The sequence below is a fragment of the Toxoplasma gondii genome, chromosome II, assembly GCF_000006565.2.
Source record: "Toxoplasma gondii ME49 chromosome II, whole genome shotgun sequence".
NCBI classification, from domain to species: domain Eukaryota; phylum Apicomplexa; class Conoidasida; order Eucoccidiorida; family Sarcocystidae; genus Toxoplasma; species Toxoplasma gondii.
Genome location: NC_031469.1, coordinates 2,077,704 through 2,102,003, shown reverse-complemented (window position 1 = coordinate 2,102,003; position 24,300 = coordinate 2,077,704). Strand labels below are relative to the sequence as shown.

The following is a 24,300-nucleotide window of genomic DNA, read 5'->3' as shown; positions in this document are numbered from 1 at the left end:
GGATGCGTTTCCGATGCGTCCACAATACCACAGGTCTTACTCATGTTCCCTACAGCTGTAGGTACAAGGTGTACCAGAGAATTAGCCCAGCGCTGCAGCCCCGCAGGACATTTGCCAATTGACAGTCTGTCCCCCTGTGAATGTTTCTCCTCCATCGCTTTCTGCATTGCCGGTATGGGTCAAAACGCCGACAAATGTTACACCGAAGTGTGCATCGCTCCGTGAATCCCGGCACTCAGCGCGTGTGTGCTGCGCATCCCCGTGAGAGATAGATGTGACTAGATGTTTGACAGAAGTCATCCTAACACGGTGAATAGAGGCCCTGCAATCAGGTGTGGGGGCAGTTACAGGAAAGTGGATACACGATGTGGTACGGTATCAATCTACGGCCGCCTAGCGTTCCAACCATACAGTTAGCGCTTCGTACACAATCCGAGTTATTTCCGTAACCTATGTCGGAGCGAGATATGTTCACCGACAATATAGAGCAATGCACGCAAACCTTTCCGGGTGATCCGCTGCGATGAATTGAAATCGTGAGAGTGGATGGGCTGCGACAGGGAAGTGTCATTTCGAACCCCTACAAGGATTTCGTTTTTGCTTAGCTCCAAATCATGGGTATCGCTGTTCCTGCGTACTACTGTAGATTAACGGTGATAGGAGACAGTTTCATTCCTCCGGCTGTGCAGCGGGAGTTCAGCACCGAATGAGTCCCTCACGAGACTGCCTCTAGTCATCGCTCAGTCTCTTGACATGCGCACAATGACCGATGCATTCGTATTCCTGGTTCACCAGCCGCAGAGTGCGCATCACAGAAATTATGGAGAATCAACTGGGTGTAGTGTCGGGGGTTCCGTCGGGGTTTTGCAACCTTGGAACACACCACCGAAAGTACTTAACCTTTTGTTGACTAAACTCGGTGTCTATAGCATATGTGACCGTTGCACAGGACAATGGGGGAAAAGACAGTCTGATCTGCAGGCACCCCTGACGGTCCTTTATTCAGCGCTTGGTTGGATTTCACCAGCTGCGCACTTTTATGGCCCGATCCTTTCTTTGAAAAGAAACTCTCCCAGCACCAAACGAGACGGCAACTGAACACTGAGTGATCAGAAGTCACTATGCCTGTCGCTGGAACGCAGTCACTATCCTTCCCGTGTTGGAAACTCTCTGGTTATACGGCTAAGAACACCAGTCTAAGTAGCACCGACCTGAACCATAAAACGTTCCTTTTTTCCCGCCACGGTGGCTGTAATTGTCTCACTCTCTCCGTTCACGCTGCTCTGCAAGGTATGCCCAGCGTGTTCTTCATTGCTGTTTTCTCTCCGGGACTCTGCAGCATCTGACTTCTTCAGAATACGAAGACGCGCAAACATGCCGGGAATCCCGCCAGACCTATCATGTGCGTTCTCCCCAAGCCGGTGCTCTACTCCCTCGCGCCAACGACCCTGATGGTGTCCGCGGAGGCCTCTTCCCCTTGCTGTCACAACACGAGGGGGGTTTCGCAGTTCCCACGCCACGATGCCTCTTTCCGGTTGCATACACTGAATAATCGCGTTCATCTCCGCCATTCTGGATAGGGTGGATTTTCCGTCTGCAGCTCCCACGCCGTTTGGCTTTTCCTTGCAGCCTCGTACCCCCGACCCAGCAGCTAGTTCCGAAGCAAGCGTTTGGACCGCACCTGTCCCCGCAGCGCTCGGCAACCTTCCTTCCTCGTTTTCAGTGGCCTCCAGCAACCTCGAAACCCCGCTTCTATCCCTGGCCCCATCCGCTTCCATTATCGCAAGGGCTTGTTGGGTCGCCCACTCCACTTCTCCCTGGCAGGGCCCTACCCAAGTCTTTCGTCGCAATGGTATCTGAACAATCGCCGTGTACAGGCATCTGCGCGAGCTACGGGCGAGAGCCTCCGTCACCTCTTGCAATTCGCGGCAGTAGTTCCGCAGTCCGTTCCGAATATCCACTCTCTCCATCTCTGGAGAACCTCTACTTCGTCCCCTGCTAGGCGCGCCTTTCTCACCGCTCAGATGGGCCTCTTCACCGTCGTTGGCAGATCCCACACGTCCCGCTCCCCGTCCTGTCCTCCCGACTTCCTGGAGCTCGCTTAGCCAAAGCTGCACGGAAGACTGGAGGGTGGCAACAGACGCCATAGCGCGGCTGACGTGTTGGTTTGTCACTTTGACCAACGCAAGGACATCGCGGCTCGTTCGAACCCCGCACGCCGGCTCTCGCAAATTGAAGAGTTTCCCAAAGGGACTGAAGTCTAAGTGTCTGTCGCGAAGCACCAGCTCTTTATTGTATTGCTGAAACTGAGGCAGTGAGATGAGGACCCTTTCTTGCTGCGCTGCAGAAAGACGACACTGCCTCGCCAGCTGACGCCGGATCCCATCGAGTCGTTGTCGTACGTGGTCTGCTATACGCAACGCATGCAGGAGCAGTCTGTCCCCTACAGGGGCATTCGTTCTTGACAGCGCCGACCTTTTTGCGCTATCGCTGTCCACGCTTTGTGCACCCTGCCAGGTCGCACGAGCGCCGTCGCTCCCTGACGAATCTGCCTCCCGCGACTCCTTTACACAGCGTGACTCACTGCGGACAGAAGCGGCCTTCCCCCCGTAGCCTCTCGCATCCACGCTCCCACACGCTCTGCGCCAACAACTCGTCGCGAGCTCGTTGACCAGCAGCTGGAAGTAGAGCGCGGACATGTGCAAGGGACAAACACGAATCACATGGGGAACAAGCCAGTCATGAATCGACTGTCGTTCACTGCGGAAGAGCTGGGAGCGCTTGTTGCGCCTGCGCTCGCCGACAGAGACACCCGGGTCCGATGTGTGTGGCTGTCCACTGCTACAACTCACAATTTCTCCTTCACTGGAACGCGTGGGGCTCGTCAGCGCAGTTAGGCGCGCAAGGGATGCGTCAGAAAGAAGCGGTCCCGCCTCGAAGGTAGCCTGCCGCAGCTGCAGCTCAGCAAGGCGACGGGAGAGCACGAATCGACGGTGAACCGAGGTGAGAATGCGAAACACAGTTTCTCGCTTCCACTGGAAACTGTCCAGAAGACGCTTCTTTACCACTCCCCTCTCAAGACTCGTTGCAGACAGCCATGCCGCTGGCCAGCGTAAAGCCTTCCCTTGCCTTCTCTGACCGCTGAGCGACGACCGCTTCCAGGACCTTCGGCTCCAGAACAAGCTGCTCTTGAGACTTTTCGTCAAACGGGCGCCGACATCGGCGGCACAAAATACTTCCACGGCACTCTCAAGACCTGGAACTGGGTCTTCCCTCCAGCCTGCGCCACACACACGACCTGTTGGCAAGGTCTGCGGCTCTCCGGGAGACGAACTGTCCCGCGTCGAAGAACAATCCCTCTGCATTCGTTCCATCTGTCTCTTCAGTGCCAATTCAACCACGCTAGACAGTCGGCGGAGCCACAGCAATCCGTTTGGCGCCCGCGTACACATCACGCCCTTTGCGTCCGAATGCGGTGAAGAAACGTTGTCCACTGAATGCCACTCTCGCCCTCTCGCCCGCCCCTGTGAACTGAAACCAGTGGTGCATTCCAGTTCCTCTCTCGTATCCCGGCATTCACGAGGGATGGTCACAGCCAAGATCGCGCAACGACTGAACAGTGGCAGCGCCGCCACCAAAGTTGCCTCCGACAACGCTGATGGTCCATCCGAGGGGGGCGAAGACAACTCTCTGAAGGATCCAGTTCTGTGGTCATTGGACGCTGCCACACCAGACTGTCTTTCTCCCTTGAAGCCCGCCTCCAACTCGCGCCACACAGCCCCTGCAAAAGCCGGAAGGACGGACGGAGGAGCCAAACTCAACGCTGTGATAAGCGCGTGTCTAGCTTCTGTCGGGATCCCGGACGAAGGTAGCAACTCTCTGACAGTGTACCAGTGGGTTTTGCCGTCCTTCTCAACTGGAAGTTTCATGGATGCAACGCGCTTTAAAATCTCCTGGGCCATCGCTGCCGCTGTGGGACGCGGTGGTTGCCGCTCGGCGAGGCGCATGTATGCAAGCGCCAAGTAGGCGGGGGATCGGCGAGAGTGAGAACCCGCAACAATTGAAGAAGCCTGCACAAGAGAAATGGTATCCAGTGCAACAGTGGAAACGGAGCATGCGACGTTCGCTAGAAGCGCTTCGTTAGCGACATCATCAGCTAGGATTCTTGATCCCAAGAGGCAGAGCAGGTCTTCTACGGCGTGTGCGGGGGAACATGTAAAGTCGTCGTTTGTTTCCCCTGCCCCTCCAACTCTGGCCGCCGGGGAAGTGTTAAGGAACTTTGCAAGCGCATGCTTCTGTACAGTCAGCTGACCCTCCGTCGGCTCTGCTGACGACGGAAGCACACCACCTGCACCGGCATTCGCCCGCACACGAGCACCAGCGAAAAACGGAGAAGTCCAGCATTCTGGCGGGACCCCTGCCACTCGGCTGACAATCTCGTACGCCTTGAGGACGTTTCTAGAGGAAAAAAAACTCTCTCCGTCCTTCCCTGTACCCCCAGCGCTTTCGCCTTCTCTCAGTCGAGCGCGAATCTGCAACAGCAAGAGGCCGAGGGTGACTTCAAATTCCTCAAGGGCTTCAACTGGCATCTGTCCAAGGCCTCGCTTCAACTTGGGGAGAGCCACCTCAGAGCCGTCGCCTCCCTGGGGTGTTCCAAGAGCCGTCAGACCATCAAAAAGAAGCAGCAAGTCTGGAGTCGTGTAGTTGTGCAGGTTCGCGCAAATCGCGGCAAGTAGTCTCTGAACTGCATGCATATGGTGTGGGTGGTGTTGCACTGGCCAGTCGTCCAAGGAAGCGACAAAGAGAGAAAAAGGCGGCCGTTTTTTCAGTGCAACTCGCGCCGCCGTGGGTGCATGCGCGCGATACGCCGGGTCGGGTTTTGTGGAAGTATCTCCGGTCCGGAGACAGCTGCGGTCTTCCTCTGTCACCTGTCCATCTGAAGAGTCGCTGAAGGGCGAAGCGAAATTCATCGACGGACGCACAACTGCCCCAGCAAGAAGGCGGTCAACAACCCGAAAGTCTGAGACGCCCAGACGCTTGCACACGACGGGAAGGGCGAGAAGGTCCTGGCCTCTGAAAAAAGGTTTCGTCACGAGAAGGTGAAGCACGCGCAGGAGCGAACGCCAAGAGACATACGGGAGCCCGGCGAAATACCCAAACAACTCGCCTTGTCTTTGCAGCTTCAGCGACTGGCGCCGAAACTCTCGAGGGGAGAGCTGGGAAGTTCCACAAACGGGCACTTTCCTGGCAGAACGAGACAGCGACAACGTGGAGGCAAGTGTGGTGAGGCGACGGCGGAAAAGAAAGCGGTGAGGGCCGTCCCAGTGGGTTGGAGACCCGTGGTGCTGGGCGGGGATACAGACAGAGTCAGGATCCGTGAAGGAGCACTTCGACAGTTCGTTAGACTGTCGAATCGAGGCCGCAGAAGACGTGGGGAAAGAGATTATTCCCGAAGGGAAGTGTGCGAAGCCGCAGGTTGTCATGGATGGAGGTAAATCCGCGTTTCCGTGAAAGCCCACTCGCGAGGAAACGCAGTCCTCGACACCTTGCGAACGCGCTACGTTGGGCCGTGTGCGGGTGTTCCTCGGTAGACACGGAGAGTCCCGTTGTGTCAGGTACGGGCGATCGAAAGGGGCGCCACATCGTGAGCAAACAGACCGCGATGCTGTCTGCTGTTTACCGCCAAAACCATCGAGATTTGCCCCTCGAAACGGCGCTTGTTGATGGAGCCCGCCCGGCGCATGAGACACGCGGAGGCCGGGGGCGCCTCCATTGGTCGCCAAGCAGAAGCATGGTTTGTGCAGACAGTCTGTGAAACAGCTAGGTCGAACCCCACGCATGCTTGTATCGCCGTGATTTTCAAAGTGCAACAGATACTTCAGTCGACTACGGAACCAGGGGTCGCGCGCCCGCCGGCGACGCTGACATGTGTATAGCAATAAACTCGCTCACGTAAGCCTCGTTACCCCCTCGGTTTTTCGTCCACGGAACTACAGTGATATGTTCAGAACCTCAATTGGAAGACACACTGAAATCCTGGCATCCACCCTTGTCTCTATCTGCTTGGACACAATCCGTAGGCACTTGTGAAAGGAGCCTCATTCGCGCGCATGCAGCGGAAAATTTGATCGCTGCCCTCCATCACTGCCGTTTAAGCCGTTTAATGCATGGCACACGGGTGGCGCCCGCTGTTGCAGCTGCTCCCTACGATACGAGAGACTGCTCAGGCGTGACGTTCCAAAGAGGATTGTGAAGAGCTCGGAAAGACAAGGCACGGCTTCTCCAAGCAGCAAAGTCTCAGTCTGCACCGCCTTCGTGTTCTGTTGCTGAAGTACATCTTTTTTAAGGTCTCGGCCTTGTGGCGCTTGCCTCGCCGTATACGACTAACGCCACATTATGGGCGACTTGCATAGGACTCCCAGCGAGTTCCCAATTTCTGAGTAACACATAAACGGGAGAGGAATCCTCGAAACTTGCTAAATCAGGTTGTAGCTTTACATCTAGGGTATAACTCTGAGCGTGAACCGCGGAAGCAGACGCAGCCTACAGCTGCCTACGCGTGGCTAAGCTGGTGTTCAACGATAGTGGTGCCTGCCCTTCCCACTGTTGTGCCGGGAAAGGGTGGTATTTTTCAGCAGAACAAACTGTGGCGCCCAATACCAATTCTAGTCTTCAGACGAGAGGCTCAACTGTAGCCCTCTTCGGCTGTAGGACGAGGACGATTTGGTCGGAACCGTCCCGGCGCATTTACTACGTGTCTCCCACCCCATTCGGGCGACAGGTGGTTAACCGGGTGTAAACCTTCTGTGGGCTGTGAGCGGGGGGGGGGGGTCTGCGCCTGTTGCAAGGTGAGCTTTTTCCCCACTGTCTCTCGTGGTTCTGGTGTTTGCTGCACGCGCGGCGGCATGGCTACGGACGGGTTGAGAAGCAGAAGCAGAAACGGCGGCAGCGGTTCCTGCGACTCTCGTAGCACCAGCGTCGTAGTCCCCTCATCCTGTGGCGGGCAACCCCATCGAGGCTGGGCACATGATGGCAAATCATTTGTTTGGTGCTTTCTCATTTTCCGACGAATTTGCGTTCCTTTTTTCTATCGTGCACGTTTTCCAGAATCCGTTTGTTTGAGTCGGTGCCTGGCGTGCGCTGTATCTCGGAGGCAGGTGTGGGCTATGCTGCATAGGCCGGAACAAGACGTCGGAAGCGACAAAATTGTTTCTCTTATCCGGTGCCTCCCGTTTCTCGTGTGGGACAGCTCGTTTCGTGAGTTTCCTTGTCCACAGAGACAGCTGTTCTTTTATTACTTCGGCATCTGCGCACCGTCCGACGCGCGCAGACTGATCCCCTCGGTGTCGAGTATTTCAGTCTCCTCTGGTCTTCGGAGAAGTGCTCTCAGCGGTCTCTCGAGAAGCTCTTGGGATCAAGTTTCCTCATCGCCTTCACTTCTCTAGATACACCAAATCCACCATGGCAGCGCGTGCGGGAAGCAGCGGCGTCAGCCGCCGATTTCTCTTCGTGCTCTTCACGGTTCTTGCTGGTTCCTCGTTCGTGTCCGCCGACGACGCCTTCATAGACAATGTGAAGAAGGGTGTCGGTGAACATATCGGCGGAACCCCTGTTGACCTTGTCCTGAATGACCTTTACCCCCTCATTGTCAAGCAAGGCCTCGGTGGCGTGTTAGGAAAGATCATGTACAAGGTAAGTCGGAGGACGACTTTCGCGGGTCGACCAAAAGAACGAACAACGCGCGTTTTATGATCATTCGCCTTCCATTTTGTGGCAGGGTGGGGGAGGGGGAACGGGAGAAGACGGTTCGAAAAAGAGGACGTAGTTCGCAATATCTTGTCCCGAGTTTATATGTGGACATCCGCAACCGTGTGATGGTTCGGTTTATCCGTGGTACCAAAAGTACTGAATGTTGTCACCCGATGTTTGATCGATGCTGGCCGGTGTACTTGTGGTTCCCGACAAAAGAACGTTGATTTTGGTATGCGCTTAGCCATGCAAAAGAGTGTGTCTGGAATGCGTTCCTTATTTTCAGGTCAAGGGTATAATGTACTACCGCCTGGCCGACGGTGTCGCCGATGTTGTCATGTCGGAGCTGGAGTTCTACCTGTTCGGTGAGAAGGGTGCGAATCAATCATCCTTCAAAGAGCTGCGAAAACTTTACGAAGCCTACATGCGCAAGTTCTTCGCTGAGTCTCCGGAAGATCCCGTTGATGCCCTTACCACAGGTGTCTGGAAGGGGCTGCTGCAGCTTTTCACCGAAAAGCTTCAAGATGCTTTCCGCGGCAGCCCCAAGGGCCAAAAGATGGCGGATTTGCTTTTCGACTCCAACCTCACACTGGTCAAGAGCTGGACCGATGCCGCTCACCTTCAGATCATGCAGCTCTCCTCCAGTTCGGCTCGCGCGAATGCCCTTCGGCTCCTTCGCGCCAAGCAAAAGAAACCCCTTGCGCGAAAGAACTAGACGAAGGGTCCGACTCGCGCTGTACATGGGTTCCGTCCATTCGATGAGCTAAGTGTGTTTCGCACATTCGTGTCGTATGGTGCGGGCCAGCGTTGCACAGAATTTCCGTTTGATGTCAGATGGGAATAAAGCGCAGTCACTTCCTGGCAGGACTCCGTGTCGACTCCAGGAGGTGACTCGGACAGAGCGGTGTCCTGGACCCCGGGTGCCTCCGTGAGGTTTCAGAGTGGACCATTCGTGATAGCCTCCGAGCAGAGGCATGTCCCGTCTTACCGCCGTCTTTTTTTCCATTCGTGCAAGAGACTCGCTTGTATAATACCACGGCGTTCGCGGAGAACGTCGAAACGATTGTAAATTTCCGCCGTCCATGTCCGTACCCTTTTGTCAGAGACGTGTGTTGTCCCTCGCCGTTCCCGAAAACCGCTGTCACAGTTCACTCTCGGCGTGTTTGAAGAAGGGTGCCGTCGTTGGTTGAAAGGGGTGTGCGCTGTCGTTACTACTAGTCCGTGAGGAGCGACAGTGCACTTTCCTCGAATGTATAGATTTGGCGCAGTTGTTCAGTGCAGTGTTCGTGTTTCCTGCGAAACGGGCCTTAAAATGTGTGGCCTCGGGCATTTGTATTCTAATTGAAGAAGCGGGGCCTGCGACTACGCATCGTGTTCGCGGTAACTTTGAACAGCTGTAGACGAACACTCAATCTCTTGAGGTGGTGATGTAAGTCGAGTTCGGGTCAGTCCCCGACGAACAAAAAGTCCCAATCCAGCGGGTCAAACTTTGCAATTGACACGGATCAGCTTCTTGCTTATCAAGAAATCGTATTGTACGAGGCGTCTTCAAACCTTTGCTCAACTGCACCTGGCACACAGGGCCGCACTAATGCTGCAGCGCAGAGCTACCGTTACAATAAATGACGACGGAATAGGCGTAAACTTTTCGTAAGAGAGAACGGGTGCTGCAGCGGGAACTGTTGATTAGTCATTGACTCGCTCTTAAGAGACTTGACACCGTTAACTGAAGCACCAGCTTCAGTGTGCGACTCTTAGCGGGTCGAGCTTTTCGTCAGTTCCTCGAGAAGCACCATACACACTAGTTGAAAGAGATGCCGTGGATTAAGAAGCGGATGACAAGCACGAGTTAGAATAGTCGATTGCTATCAAGCCTGTAATGGAGCTAAGATACTCGACTGATGGGAAAGCCGTAACGGCCCCAGTTGGTAGCAACCAGCTGCCGGTCATCGCAAAGGCCCAGAGGTGAGCTTGTTCAGTCGAGGTACGGGTGCTGTATGTGGCGTGTGTTCCACGACTGACGCCTCTGAGGTAGACTTGCGCAGTAGAGGTTTTCATAGGGAAAAGGAACAAGCCGCATATTTCTGGTCGAGTCGAGCCCAGGCGACTACCGGTGTCCGGACAGATTTTAGTTACTAACACAGAACTTGAAGGTACTACGAAAGAGATTTCGTTGGTTTTTGGGAAAACGACTTCCGAACCCCCAATATAGACCGGTACACTGAAAAGACCATACCCTGCGCATTAAGCTGGCAGTAAGAACATCAAGATCATAGCCAGATCAAGTACATGTTCGCGCGGGGTATCCCAGGTGTGTCGGCCACGCCTGCACGAGCACATTGGACCGTGCTGCCTTGCAAGCCGGGGAGAGAGCTGCATGGCTGTTATGTTGACAGTATTCTACTGGGGAAGTGGTTGAATCCAGCCTTGCGTCTGCGTGTTTTTTCTCATCAAACGCCAGTAGCGCCTTCAATTTTGCAAAAAAACCGGCCTCTCTACAGATGGAGGACATTCGCAACCGGCACCTCAAAACACCCCCCGTTTGAAGACAGAGGCACCGACATACGCACTAGAAGTGTAACTGGGAGTAGCCGGCAACTAAGCAGGCGACATTTGTGGCCATTTTAAAGTTTTCTTTTGCACTGGGCTGGAAAAGCCCCTTTTGACCTGGTTAATTTACCATAGTCTTTCGAGAAAGGACGGCAATTCTCAAAAGTGTCCGACAGCACTCATCGAGTTGTCTTGTGGCGGTTGCGTCACGGCACTCCGCTTGTGTGATTGGCCGTGTCTTGCACTCGCGTATAAGCGACGGTTCGTTGCATTTTTCATGTGAGGAACCGCGATTGAGTGCCTGCACAGTCGTTACTCCGTTCGTCTTTCTCTCGCCTACGCTTCTCCTCGAAAATCTGCTCTGGATAACTGCGCTTCTCTCCCCGTGTCTGGGCCAGAAAATGGCAACGGCACTCTCGTCCGAGACCTTGCCGGTGGATCCGCTGGCAGGGTCCTCCTCGCCAAAAGCCAAAGTTTCCACCGTTGCTTCACCAAGAGCATCACCTCAGGAAACGAAAAGTATAACGCTTGGTTCGTCTGTGGCCATTTCACTCCCTGGAGTGGACGGTGAGGAAGACGATCTCCTGAGGGGCATAGGAGAAACAGCGACAACCGTCTTCAAGGACATGAGTTCCTGGGTATCAGGTCACTTGCGCGAAGCCATCGTCCCCGCGGTTCGCTCCTTTTCTGTAGTTCAGAAGTTCGACGCTTTGCTCTTTCCTCCATTTGAGACCGGGAATGCTTCCGCAACAGTGGCTGGCCACCAACACGTGTCGAATCCTCATTCGCGGAGTTCGTTTCCAGTCAAATATGACGACTCTACTGCGGATATGCCAGTTTTTCAAGGAGAATTGGCGTGTCTGACTCCTCGCCGTCTTGCCGCAAGCGGGTCGTGCCTCGCCAGCGACAGCATGCGATTCAACAACGCTACGAGGGTTTCGTCGTGTATTGCCGTGGCACTGAACACGGATCGTACTTCTCAACAAAGACGCCTTCATGGAGAAAGCAGCCTACCCAGTGTGCCTCGTCTTGGATCTACTAGTGTAAAATCGTCTTCGTTTATAAATTCCCGCAAGGATATAGCGCCACACCGGTCTCCGCCAGGCGGCTTCGACACTCCCCGTAGTCTCGTTGGCGTCGATACCGGAGGCAGTGGCGAATGGTCGTTCAAACTGGACGGTCTTTTCTCGAGTTTTATTTCTTTCTTTGATGGCGACGACGGGGATATCCACCCCCGTTCTCCACGTAGCTTTCCCGGGCAGCCTCCATCGTACGACTGCTTCGCGATGTCCCATCGACCATCTAACAGTAATGCCTTCTACTCTCATGATCCTAACCTAGAAGCTTCCACCGGACGCAACCAGTCGTTCTCGTCCGTATCTAGAGGCGAGATGACAGTTCGAACTGGGAAAACACATAGACCATATCAGACTCCCTCGCAGACGGCATTTCCCGTACCAGGGATTGCAAAACGAATGGGTGCTTCCGATGGCATCTTCGGAAACGGTGGATTTCAAGCGCGGAAACACTCTTCTGTCCTATCGTCGAACACTATATGCACCACCGCTGACACAAGAACAGCCAGCAACCCGGAAAGCCCCGTCATCTCTCCAAGAAACCTTGAGGAACCTGCTGATGGCACTGTCAAGCCCCAAACATGGCTCGAGTCCTCAGCTTCTCGCACGTTATCCTGCGTGACACGTTCTCACATTGAGCTTTCGCTGCAAGTTCTCCACAACGTCGGAAAGGTTGTCTGCAGCACTGTCGTTTCCGGTCAGGCAAGGTGAGTATCATCGGTCAGACCAGGAGTCAGCTGTTATTTGTGCCGCACAAAAAGTGCATTTCTTTGGATGACAAGGAAGCGATAAATCATGGTATGTCTTTATGGTTCTTGTTTGGTGCCTCGTACTGCCAAGTCAGTGGTGCTTGCGACTTCACTTTGAGAACCAGTTGTGTTCCACGGAATCTCTTTGGAGGGGGCACGACGGAGTTTTCGTATTTCGAAGTTGTTTGCTTTCCGTCTGAGTCTAGGTAATTCAACAAGTCTCCGTCCTGGGGTTTAGCGTCAGCCTCCCTCATTTGCAACCGTTTAAGACAGATGTTCGCCTCAAGTTCGGGCACGCCGCCTATATCAGTCGCTGGCACTTCTTTGATATTTTAGCTTCGCTCTGAGTCTCGTCATGGATGCCTGTTTCTGTGTTCTCCGATGAATCGCAGGCTTCGGTGTCCTGGCTTTAACATGCTACATTTGCGCATTCCACTCTATGATCCTTACAACCAAGTAATTTCGGTGGCTTTTTCCGTCCGGATGAGTCACTCGCACGTCAAGGTTCTTCAGATGCTTGATCGCGACCAGCACTCTCGAGATCCTCTGTCTGTCGACAATGATCATGCATTTGGAAGAGACGCCGATACGGACGGCCGGCGACTGAGTCTTTTGAAACAACTTGACTGGCATCGTCGCACCGATGAAGACCGGAAAAAAGACACATGTGTCATGCATTTTCGCGTCGACATTCCGATTTCAGAAGTGAAGGGAGAAGGTAGGTGAATGGCAGATGCGCATGTTATCATCTTGACTGTGCGGGGTGATTTCCGCAGCTAAAAGATGCTTCGTTTTTTCGGTCGCTACCCTTCCTTTTCCCTGTTCAGACGTATTTGTGCGCTACACGTGGCGTGAAGGATCACCTCACTTTTTGTCTAGTGTATCGAATCATGGACATCATTCCATCATTGTAGCAGACGGTGTTTGGAAGGTGGTCGGATCTGCGGTTCCTTTTCTTCTTGCCCCTCGATGAAGGAAGATCTGACTTTGTGCTGCTCCACACTGTCGTCTTGTGCGCCTTCCCGCAGGCTCACCTGCATGGACCTGCTTGACAGGCGATCGCCCCATCGCAGGCGTGACTACAAATGAGCTTTTTTCTAGGTGAGTTGCGTTGGTTTGTAATGCGAGGAGGGCTGCAGTGGTAGACGTTCGGGCGTTCCGTCTGTCCGCGTTTCGATTACTGTTTTCTGAAAACGAAGCGCACAGTTCCAACGTTCCAGAGTCTCTCTGTTCTTCTGCGTTCAATGCCGCAACAGGTTGATAAATGGAGCAGAAAGCAATGTCTTTCAGCCTCGCCTTCAATTTTCTCTGAGAAAAGTGATGACTGGCATCCTTTCCATTCCGGCTGAACCCAATGGCACTCCTGAGTAAGAAAGCATCCTTGGCCATGTTACAACAGAACGACATGAGTTCCCTTCTTACTGCTTCAACCCACTGGCTGCTGTGGTTGCGCCATCCATTGGCCATGCTGTCTTCTGATGGATGTCTCGAAGAAGCGTGTCTGGAGTTGCTGGGTTAGCTAGAGTCAGTCATCTGTAGCGATACAGCATGTGTGATTGTGTGCTCTCCGATGTTCACTGGCAACGTATTCGCGTATCAAGCTTCACCCGTTGCTTTACCTTCATCCGTATAGATATATTATCACTCTGGCCGTGTAGGTGTTGGTGGTGATGTATGGGGACGCAGGCAACACGTGTACGTGGGGCAGTTCGACGATCTAATCGACATTTCAGTCGCCAACGCATTGACCGGACAAAGTCATCTCCTCGCCCAGAAAAAAAACATTACACGCCTTTCGCAAGGGTAAGACAGTTACATTTGGTTTTCGCTATAATGCATGTTTTATTCGTCCGAAAAGAGCCACTTACTAGGCAAGGTGCATAGTCGCAACGCTACCGGCCTCAGAGTGTTACGGCTATGTTGCCAGTTATTTGTCCACTTACTCATGCAGAGACGGACTGACCATCGACTGTACCAAGCATCGAATAGCCATGGTGCAGCACCGCTTTGTGCACCCGTGGTTGTTTGTGGGTGTCGTGGCTTATTATCGCCACTCGAGACATGGTAAAGAATGATTTGTTCCTGTGGGCTGCGCAGGAAGTACAACATCGACGGCTACGATTGCACCATCTTCCTGCAACCGTCACGCCTCTCGGGTTTCCCATCGGACCGCGCGGGCTTGGAGACCACGAGGGACGACGAGACAGATGAGACAGATAGTCTTTCGCAGACAAAACACCCTATCGTCGTCGAAGGCGGCGCTCAACAGCCTCTTTTGGATTACCTCAGAGGGTCACTTGATAACATCGTTTGGGAAGGGCAAAATGCCCTGTCTGCCATTGAAATGGTTGATCCTCAGTTGCTGCCAACTTTCCATGGTACACCGATTCCATGGGAAGCGAAAGTTGACAGGTAAAACTGCTTACGAATACCGTTCACAAATGCAGTTTGCATCATTTTCACTTGTTTTATCTGTCTTGGCGTATAGCAGGAGTCCAATGTGTTGCTGTTAGGACGGCAGTCAGTTGGCTATGGCGCATTCACCGAGGTGTGGATTGACACAGGAAAGTCATTCGTCAGCAGGATTTCAGAGACTTCGGAGTACTTCCTACCCATGTATTTTGTCTTGCAGACGAGTCGCAATGGCTCTGGCATGTCATCGGGCGGCGGTGCGGGAACAGGTGGCCACGGAACTCTTGCAGCTTCAAGGTAAGAGGCATGGCATACTGCGTAGTTATTTGGCAAGGCTAATGCCTCAATATGTCAGCTTATGATGGAGATGTGTTTTGTGTTTCCTCGAGTTTCATGGAAAAGGAACAACTGAAGGACAGTAAACTGTGTCCCTTATTATCTTGTAATTTACCCCCTGGTCCGAGTAGTTGTTGAAACACAGCCGTGCGCTAGATTTCTGTGTCGCGTTTTTTTACTGCTATTATTAACGCATCTATCGATTCTTCCTTACAGGCAAAAAGTCGCCACCGCTTATCTATGCGAGGCACCTGCAGCCAGTTTTGGTGAGGCTTGCTGCCGACACCGCACCGGTTCGCGTGACTTACACCTGGGGAGATGAATATTCCGACATCCAGCTGGTCGTCATCGAAGAAGAGTTTGGGCCACCCACGAAAACAGGTGATTCTCTTTCCGTGGCGACGACACAAGAAGACGTTACTTCCGTCAACTGAACTGCGTCGAGGGGTATGTCCCACCGTGCAGTGGCTCTTGTTGGCTTTCGGATAAAATCGAAAGAAACAGGAAGCTGAGTCAGTCGAATTGTGATTTTCTTTGTAAGTTGGCTAATGGTAGTTAATTTGCCGCGTACTACAACGCGACTGGTTTTGGATTGCCACGCTAACAACTGTTAGTGCCCGCCGGCAAGCAGAATTGAAACTCTTCTCTTGACTCAGGGCTCTCTTGTTGTAAAAGCACATTGGTTCATGATGAACTGCCGTAAATCTTAAAGCTGCCTAAAGGTGATGATCCTTCACAGAAAACAGTTGTGCCCCTAAACATTCGGTAAGGAACTCGCTAAGAAACAGAGTTGCTATCCGCTGCTAATTGTATGGAAGTTGCGTGAACCTGCTCGGAACGCCGAACTGGAAAAGTGTTTGCTCCTCACAAGGAAATGTGGGGTTTTCACAAATTAAAAAAAGCAGTTTAATGCAGGAGTACTCACGTGGAAATCTATGGGGCAGATCTCCTGTCAGGGGTCCTTTCGTTTTTCAAAGAACGAGGTAGCGGATGCACGTCAAGGGAAGAAGCGTTTCTGCGGCAGGGCAGCAACTTTGAGAAGCCGTCACACACAGCGTATTTCCAGAAATGGCGTTTGCGAGAGAATGCCTACGACGACAGCTGTGGCGTTTCTGTGGAACTAGCGGGACTCTCGGTAGCAGCGCCACCTTTCCAATCCGCAGAAAAGATGTATCATGTTTCGTCTGAGATTGAGCAACATAGCATACAGGCTTCAACTGAGGCACATCGATCCTAGCAACGGATTGGTTCAATAGCCACTGCTCGTGATGTTAAGTTCGGCTGAAATGGGCCAAAAGATTCAAAACTCCCGCACGCATGTAGTTTTTAGCCTTCTACAATCGTTGGTGCGGATGACCAGCGAGGGACGACACAGCGGGCGTAGGGTATTCGACTGCTCAGTATCATTTATTTCGTTTCGATGTAAATCGTTGGCTGTCGATTAAGTGTGGCCCCAGCAGGAACTGCCTGATGTACCGCCTGCTTTACATAAAATTAATACCACATCTTTGAATCAACTTTGTTTTAGTGTTCACTAAAGTACGAAGTATTCGTGGGGCACTTTGCAACTGTTTAGGTCAGCACACTTGCTTCAGATAAGGCCTTTAGAAGAGCGGTGATGAGTGGGCGTATTAGTCAGCTGAAACGGTTGAACAAATGATACGCGAACCACTGTGGTGATATGCTGTGTAACTGTGGACTGGTTGATAAAGCCAGTTTTTGGTGCAGCAGTACGAAGGAGACTGAGTAACCTAAAAATGGTTGACTGTGCGGGAGAAGACAACTCATGGCCTACTGACGCCACGGGGGGGGTGCGTGCAACCGGCTGCCATCACACACTACGTAGTTTATAGTCTTTTCCAAACGTTGCTGTTCAGAAGTGTGATGGCGACAACGAGCGGCGCATGACTAATTCGACTGGTTCTAGGGAGCGACGCGTGCCAGAAGAGCAAGTGTCAGGTCTTAACAATCAACATTCCTGCATGAAGTGATGGGGTACAACCCCATACTGAATGTCAGATATGTCGCTGTGGAGCTTGTACGCCAGTGAAGTTTCGAGATCCCTCGGAGCGCAGTCGAAATCTTCCCCCTCAAAATGTATCACACCCACAGGCTTTACAATGGCTCCCGTCCCGGTGCAGAATACCTCGTGGACTCGACCTTCTCGGTACGCCTTTACAAAATCTGCCTTCATCAAGATTTTCCGCTCCTTCACTGAACGCAAGGCCACAGTAAGCAACTCAGCGTGACCATCACTAAGCAAAAGCACGGACGTACCCCGATAGCTGATTGTTAGTCTGACCCAGCGAATGACAAAATAGACCCAGGCAATTTTGCTGTAGTTTCAACAAGTTCTAGTTACCTGAGAATCCGCTTTGCGGCCACTGAACCGTAAACTCAAACGAACCTTTAATGTGCATAATGTACTTCGGATTGTTTCACAATCAACCACTGCATACGGCGGTGCCAGCATGTCGTATGTTGGTCCTCTCACCTGCGATATCCGGGTAACCCCTTGCCAGAGTCAGCACAGTATCCCGGACAATTCCTGGAAGAATGAGATCACGTTCCAAGGCAGGAGTAGCTAACTCGTTGTTGCCCGTTTCATTCCTCCAAAACACGAAGAGGCTCATTGCTCCTCCCTCGCACCAAATGTAGTCGTCGCTCTCCGGTACGGTCCACAATAGTTGCTGAAATCCTTGTTGCATCCGTTCTTTGCAAGGCTGTATTGTCGGTGCGTAGTTCGCTGCAACCTTGTGGCTCCCAGAGCCTCCCGGCCAGGAACGAGTATAATCTTTTTCAACGAAGAGATTGGCGAGAGCGCCTGTGTTTGCTGCAAACATTCAGACAAGTCAACACATGAACTTTGTTGTGTTTCTCGATGCCCTGTATCTGGATGGCTAAACATAAGCGGTAGGACTACTGCCTGAAGTTCGAGCTCTGCATAGCTTGTTGCTCATGCCTCACTACAATGCAATGCGAAAAAAGAAACACTCAAATTGGTGTGACTGGAAAATCATGCTCCCGTTCATCGAGACATCACTACCCACTCCAGGATTAAATTTCATGGAGAGCGCTGCATCCATAGACTGTTGAGTGCCACGCTTTACAGCTCTGTTTTTCGGACAATGGCATGATGTTCACTCCTTGAAAACTCACAGAAGTATCCACCAGTCGGCGAAGCCATGATGATCATCTTTGCCATGCGAGGTGGGAACACACCAAGTGCCGGCTGCACAAATGAACACATAACAAAGCTGCTCTGGAGGCTACAGCCTGATGTCAGAGCTCTGGTGGATAGCAAATAGGCGTCACGGTTGTCTGTACAGCTATTTGACCGATGGGGAACCATACTACTTGAGCTTCTACGCAACCCGTGCAGATGAGCGCTACGACGTCTAGCTGCGAAATCATTCCTTCAGTTGAACGTGGCCGCCGAACATTCGGGGCAGAATATGCGAGCTTCTCTGGTGTGACATAGAATTGGCATACTGTTTATCGGACAGCAAGTGGCGGACGTGGAAAGACAATGTCTGCTAGAAAAGAGCAGGCATGCTGAAGAAAGTGCCCTTACGTATGTTGAAAAGACGAGGGGTCGAAGGTAGAGAGAGAGACCTCGGTCCTGGAATATGAATCGACTATCCATTTTCGCCAGAGTCTTGCACAAGGTCACGAAAGAATCAACAGCGAATTGAGGAAGGGCAACCCGTGCACATGATCGATTCAAGCGTTCGCCATGGTCAAAAGGACGGAAAAGAAGCACCCGATCGTCTTCTGTTTTATAAGCCTTTAGGCCCTCAAACGCCGAGATAGCATAATGAAGTGAACTGATTGCCGGGTGCAGGGAAATTGGCCCTAGAGGCTTCAGGACCGGTGAATACCAACCATGTTGATCGTCCCAGTCCACCTCGATCATGTGGTCTGTAAAAACCTGGCCGAAGCCAATACTCTCTCTCCTTGGTAGCGGATGCAAGAAACCAATTTTCTTATTGATCTGCAGCTTCCTAGCATCAAGTTCAGCAAGCGTTGCTGGCGCTGGCGCCACGCCTGCAGACAAAGCTGGTGATGCAAACAACCGTCGTCGCTCTCCAAAAAACGGTGACGAGTGAAGCAACCGATTATGTCTCTGGAGGTCAGATCCTCGACTGCTGTTCAAAGTGGAGCTTTGGCACGTCACGACCTGTGGATCCTGAAGAGGCGACGGAGACGCGCGGCGGTGGCCATCATATTGCCAGCGTGAAGCCCATTTAGTCTTTCCATTGTTTTCATGGTATGCGTGAAAACCCTCGCTGGACGACGAACCAGACGACACAACGAAGTCCCGTGCTGTAGTTCGGCGCGTGTCTTGGTCAGAAATGTTAGCGCAGAACGTACAGCCAGTGAGACACCCCAAAACTGACGGATCTCTTCCTAGCAGAAACGTGGACCGCGAGAGCTTTCTTGTCTCGGGAGAAGACACGGACCTCCACAAAACATGACTCTTCCACAGGCGCATTGCGCTGTCTGTGGAACGGAACGAAAAGCTAGTCACGAAAACAATGAAGGACGGGAAAACTGGTAAACTCACCACGCTGTGGACACAGTTCTGACTCCAAAACCCGTTTCTGAATTTTTTCACAGGGGACAGAGAAGCGTACAAGCAGACGTCAACCGGGAAGTCCGCGTAGTATGGGAAGCCACCAAAAAGAACAGAGTCAACTGGGCATTCTGATACGAAAGCAAGCAGTACGCTGTCCACGGTTTGGACAGACTCAGTGCTGCCTAACAGTTCTCAAAACGGGTCTTGCTAGAGAGCGGTCTGGTAGCAGCAATCAACGTCCGTCGACTCGGTGGTCGTCGATGCTCGTCAGCACAAAGTGACGTACGATGCTCCCAGCTGCCTAGTCCGCCTGAAGTTGCCCCTTCAAAGATGTGTGCTTAGAGACACAGGGAAAGTTGCGGAAAGAGAGGAAGACGCGAGGGAAACCTCAATCATTCTACGGTGCTTCACTAGTGTGACGCGCTCCTTCCGGTGACAGTCAATTGCCGTGCCTCGTAAGTCGCATGCTGGCTGTCAAACAGCCGCGTGCGGCCCCGAAAACAGGATGTAGCTTTGAAGTCAGGCTAGTTCCACTCCACGCGTCTGTGAGAGACTTAAGGGAAGCTGTGTTTTCTACGTGTTCTTGAACTCTCGGGTAAAATGTTAAACTTAACGACTTTGTTTCCCGTGAGTAGGAGAACGACTCATCGTAGCACTGCACGCGACAGTCTGAGGGGCGGGCCTAAGGCGTGGTTGTCACAAAAAGGTAGGTCGAGCAGGGCGGATTTTTTCGTGTGTACAGTCGACTTAGAACAGGCGTACCAGCGGCACCTGTGCCTCGCTGTTCCCTTCAGAATGAGTCGTTTTCAGAGCATACGCACTTCGCATTTCTTCGCTGTGTCTGTAGAACAGATGCTTTCGCGCTGTGGTGCTTTCGCGCGCACTAGCCAGTTGTGTTGAGAGGCACAGGTGAGTACCTGTTGAAACATTCGTGTGTGTGACACATCCCCGCACAAGGCTGATTCACATGGTGAGGGAGGGTCAGTATAACTCCGGTGAAGATGTACGCGGAACAAAATACTGTAGCACCTGCACAATAGCTTAACTGCTGTATCTGCCCCACCAGGAACGATTCAACCACAGGCAACAGCTCCGGCAGTCCGTGGACTGTGGTTAGGATGACACGGCACAGTTGCATTCCCTTCGTGGTGTTATCGCGGTGTAGACGAACGTGCGGGAGGCATATCAGAAATAAATGAAGATGATAATGGTGCAAGCGAACGCGCTGACACAGAATGCGGGTGGGCACCCTTTTGCCTCTAACAGTGTGAATAAAGAAACCCCCTTCGTTGCGTCGCACGCTCTTTGCTTCTCGTGCCCTTGAGGTTTCGTCCCAAAGAAGAAAACACAGAGACTACAGACGTGACGTCTCATTTTTTATCCCATCAGGAGTGGCGGTACGGAATGGTACCCGCAGTCCTCAACAGGGCGATTTTCTTCGGTTGCACAAGAGTTGCGTGTTCCCTGATATTAGATGCAGTGTTATTCATCACCATCCCACGTGGAAATTTCCTCACTTGCAACACTAAAATCTGATCTGGAATACACTGCAGAAGCTCATCGTACCGGCATAAACGGTCAGGAATATTGCTTAACCGACGCTATCCACGCTGCACATTGTAGGTCTGCTTCCTCGCTTCACCATGATGTATCCACTTTTACAGCTGGTTTGTGGGTAGCTCAGGAGCCGCTATGGCGTCCCAGCCAAACTCTCTCTGGTTCCTCTCTCAGCACGGTGAAGATTGCGTTTCATCTTCCTACGGGGATTCGTTTAGAGGGCGGTCAGCAGCTGTCTTCATGCACACGTGTAAAATGGATCTGAAAAAGTTCACCCTCCCCCGTGTAGCCACCAAGAAAACGAAGCTTGAACCGCCGCACATTGGGTCCGGATCCTGAAATACCCATGACCTATTCTGTCCCCATCAGTTTTGCCCGTGTGAGCTTGACAAGCGTCGCCCACTCTCTACGCACGTACTCATCGCCATACAATTCTATTAGTTTCTCTTTGTACATATTCAAAGTTCTTGCGAATTCAAGAGGCCGCAATGGTTCCGGCAGTGCCGCAATGCGCCGGCGTTCAGTTTCGAGCCAATCCGCCGTCCTGCGTTTTTGTTTGTCAAAATGAGAGACTCCATAGTCTTGCATGGGCCCGCTGCTGGGGAACATTGACCTTTTCCCCTTGAAGACTGCATCAACTTTATAGCGTCTCGAGTTCCTTAAGAACTTGCATTCGACAGTCGTCCCATGACCTTGTGTGCGAGGTGCAACACAGTCGAACCCCCACACGGCCCGGGTTCCGGGGAAAGCGGAGGAACTCATTTCTTTCCCACACGACTGAAGGTGGTGGAACACGAACTGCTGTCGAGGATTTGCATCTGCTGCACGCAAGGGACCAGACCAGAAGCGACACAGGCAAAGGAACACTTGCAGAACCAGCTAGGGGTGAATTATGAACCATACTTAGCACTACAGGCAAGGCCTGTTTGTTGGATATTCTCTCCATGGCTCTTTTGAGCGAGAGAGTTAGACCATAGAGCGACTGCAAAGGCTGAGGACGGCATAATTCTCACGTCTGGATTATCGTTCGCGGATTCTGAAGAACTTACCAGCTAAGCACGGCGCTCGGACATCCGCGGAGACGGGCTGTGCTATCGGTAGCAACTTCGCCGTTCTGTGCCGGGATAGGCTTGCCTTGCTTGGCAAGAGCCGCTCAACTGTAACAGGCAAAAAAGAAAACTTCCTCATCAGTCCGAGTTGAGGCACCACGTGAGGGCTGTAAAGCGCAGCTCCCAAACCCCTTATTCAAATGCGTGTCGGCATCATCACCAGAGGTCCCAGTGACCTCCGCACTGAAGCAGAAACACACGACGGCGATGAAGCCGTTACAGAGAGGCTGAGCGTCACAGATTTTCAAGATAAGAAGGCAAAGTGGAGCATCACGCGGGTCCGTAGCGTGTGAGTCTGATCCATTTCTTCGGAGACATGGCCGCTGGCCTGGCCAGCCACTATTCCCGGTGACGGAAAATGTCAACTGGAGGAAGCTGATCAGCGTGGTAATGAGGTCTGTATCTGTGACAAAATGAACAAATGCGGAGAATTAACCCTGAAATGTACTGGTCAATATGGAAACACAAACAAGACCATCGACATCCGGCGAACGCGGATGCACCCTCTAGGCCTTGAAAAGCTGAGTTCGAAGAAGATCCAATGCATTGGATGCCACCCAGCCCGGTTGGTATTGATGTAAACTGTCTCAAAATCTTCGTGCCGGACGAATCTCCACTCAATGATGCCAGCAAAAAAGGGAAGGAAGGACCGAATACAGAATGCTCGTTTTGGCCACGCCGCTATTTCGCCGCGGTGCTACACCCGCCACACGCATGCAGTCGACCTGATGAATTTTTCTTCCTTCTGTTCCTCGACCTTCATATCGGTATAATTCAAATCGAGTACACAGAAAAAGACATTACAGTACCAAAAAAGTGCATATGACTAGCACTTCAGCAACCAGTGCACAGAGACAGTTCTCCGTAAAGTGCCTTGTCTCATACGAATCAAGGCGATTTCCCTAGAGTCGTACAGCTGTCCGTGGCGTGGAAAGGGACTTCAGCCCCCAAGCGCATGCTCTAGCGCCAACGATAGCCTGATGGTTCCCTGTAAAATACAGATTTTAATCGCTGCCACACTCCGGCAAACAGCTGCACGTCACAGCAATCAAACGGGAGATTGCGTGCAAGCAGGGTTGTCTTCGCGTATACACCCCATACAGACTCCGTCTGTATCTCACGTGTGTAGGCGGGCTTCTGGGTTTTGTGCTGTCTATGGAATATGTGTGCCGTTACGGTTGCAACAGTGTAGGTCTTTTGTTCAGGACTTCCGCGTGCCCTGGGGATTCCACAGCTTTGCTGCTGCGTTGCTGAAAGCATCAATGATTCAAGTGGAGCAACTCCTGGAGAAAGTATTGACCGCGGGTCTGATCCAAGCGAGCGCATGAGCCTGTCTCGGTTAACAACAGCATTTATCAAGTCACGAGTTGATTGGCGTCTAGCCACACAGTGCAGAGCTGGCAAAGGCTACAGACGGCAGTGCGAAGAGTCATCTTGAAACATCTTTGAGCGAATGGTTAATCAAGGCTACCAGCTTCGGCGGCAACGGCTGCTCTTCTGTTATCGTCGTGGTCTTCATTTAAAAGAGGTAGTTCTACATATGAAGCAACTCTTTAGAGATTTTTTCTCACAAAAATTATCAGTCTTCGTTACCTTTCTTTCCCCCTGTGCTGCGGTTCTAGACAGGCGTAAAAAGCGTTCCACTAGTTCCTAAACAGGCGTCAGGCCAACGAGAATCCAATCCGCCTGAAAGTTTGCACGCTTTCCTCAGTGGGCATCCTACACAGTGTCGCCTGGAGAATTTGTAAAACAGGCCATATTCAAGGTTGGGACCACCCAGGAACGTGGAAGTGTCTTTGTGTTAGCAAACACTGAGATGACTCACTTCTGAGCGTATGATAGCCGCCGCACGAAGCTTTTTGTGTATCAGTCGGGCGTGAGAATGCAAGTCACGGCATGTTCGCAGCTCAGCAGTTTGGAGCGTATTAGCCATAGTAAGTCGAGCTGAGAAAGAACTGCATGTTCCCCATCACAAAGACTCTGTATTTCCTAAAAATGCTTTGCTGCCGTGGTACACAAATTATTATCTCCCACGTCTGTTGATCCCTTGATTCCTTGCCCGCTGGTGGCTTCTACTAAAGTAGCTGCTACTGTCGACTCACATGTAGCACTCCACTATAGTGTTTTCAAACCAGAAGCTATCCTGGTTTTTATGTCATGCAGAGACGTCCAAGGAGTGCATT

At 52.2% G+C, this 24,300-nt stretch overlaps 5 protein-coding genes across 5 annotated transcripts; 2 read left to right on the top strand and 3 right to left on the bottom strand.

Moving 5' to 3' along the window:
- Window positions 1–632: 632 nt before the first annotated feature.
- Window positions 633–6,110, bottom strand: TGME49_297890 (hypothetical protein). The gene has a single exon (XM_018782338.1). It carries the CDS (start codon window positions 5,838–5,840, stop codon window positions 1,197–1,199), a length of 4,644 nt encoding a protein of 1,547 aa, XP_018638382.1. The 5' UTR covers window positions 5,841–6,110; the 3' UTR covers window positions 633–1,196.
- Window positions 6,111–6,272: 162 nt separating this feature from the next.
- TGME49_297880 (dense granule protein DG32) lies at window positions 6,273–9,229 on the top strand. Its single transcript, XM_002371167.2, has 2 exons — window positions 6,273–7,692; window positions 8,036–9,229. The coding sequence occupies exons 1-2, from the start codon at window positions 7,462–7,464 to the stop codon at window positions 8,462–8,464; spliced, it is 660 nt and encodes a 219-aa protein (XP_002371208.1). The 5' UTR covers window positions 6,273–7,461; the 3' UTR covers window positions 8,465–9,229.
- Window positions 9,230–10,163: 934 nt separating this feature from the next.
- On the top strand, window positions 10,164–15,630 carry TGME49_297870 (hypothetical protein). The gene is made up of 8 exons (XM_018782337.1): window positions 10,164–12,082; window positions 12,517–12,842; window positions 13,153–13,225; window positions 13,381–13,491; window positions 13,811–13,927; window positions 14,222–14,536; window positions 14,757–14,833; window positions 15,089–15,630. The coding sequence occupies exons 1-8, from the start codon at window positions 10,701–10,703 to the stop codon at window positions 15,304–15,306; spliced, it is 2,619 nt and encodes an 872-aa protein (XP_018638381.1). The 5' UTR covers window positions 10,164–10,700; the 3' UTR covers window positions 15,307–15,630.
- A 960-nt stretch (window positions 15,631–16,590) lies between these two features.
- On the bottom strand, window positions 16,591–19,849 carry TGME49_297850 (Branched-chain-amino-acid aminotransferase). The gene is made up of 4 exons (XM_002371164.2): window positions 18,447–19,849; window positions 18,032–18,104; window positions 17,367–17,705; window positions 16,591–17,086 (listed from the first exon to the last, which is right to left on the bottom strand). Exons 1-4 carry the CDS (start codon window positions 19,365–19,367, stop codon window positions 16,842–16,844), a joined length of 1,578 nt encoding a protein of 525 aa, XP_002371205.1. The 5' UTR covers window positions 19,368–19,849; the 3' UTR covers window positions 16,591–16,841.
- A 1,029-nt stretch (window positions 19,850–20,878) lies between these two features.
- On the bottom strand, window positions 20,879–22,915 carry TGME49_297845 (hypothetical protein). Its single transcript, XM_018782336.1, has 2 exons — window positions 22,058–22,915; window positions 20,879–21,829 (listed from the first exon to the last, which is right to left on the bottom strand). The coding sequence occupies exons 1-2, from the start codon at window positions 22,194–22,196 to the stop codon at window positions 21,360–21,362; spliced, it is 609 nt and encodes a 202-aa protein (XP_018638380.1). The 5' UTR covers window positions 22,197–22,915; the 3' UTR covers window positions 20,879–21,359.
- Window positions 22,916–24,300: the final 1,385 nt, after the last annotated feature.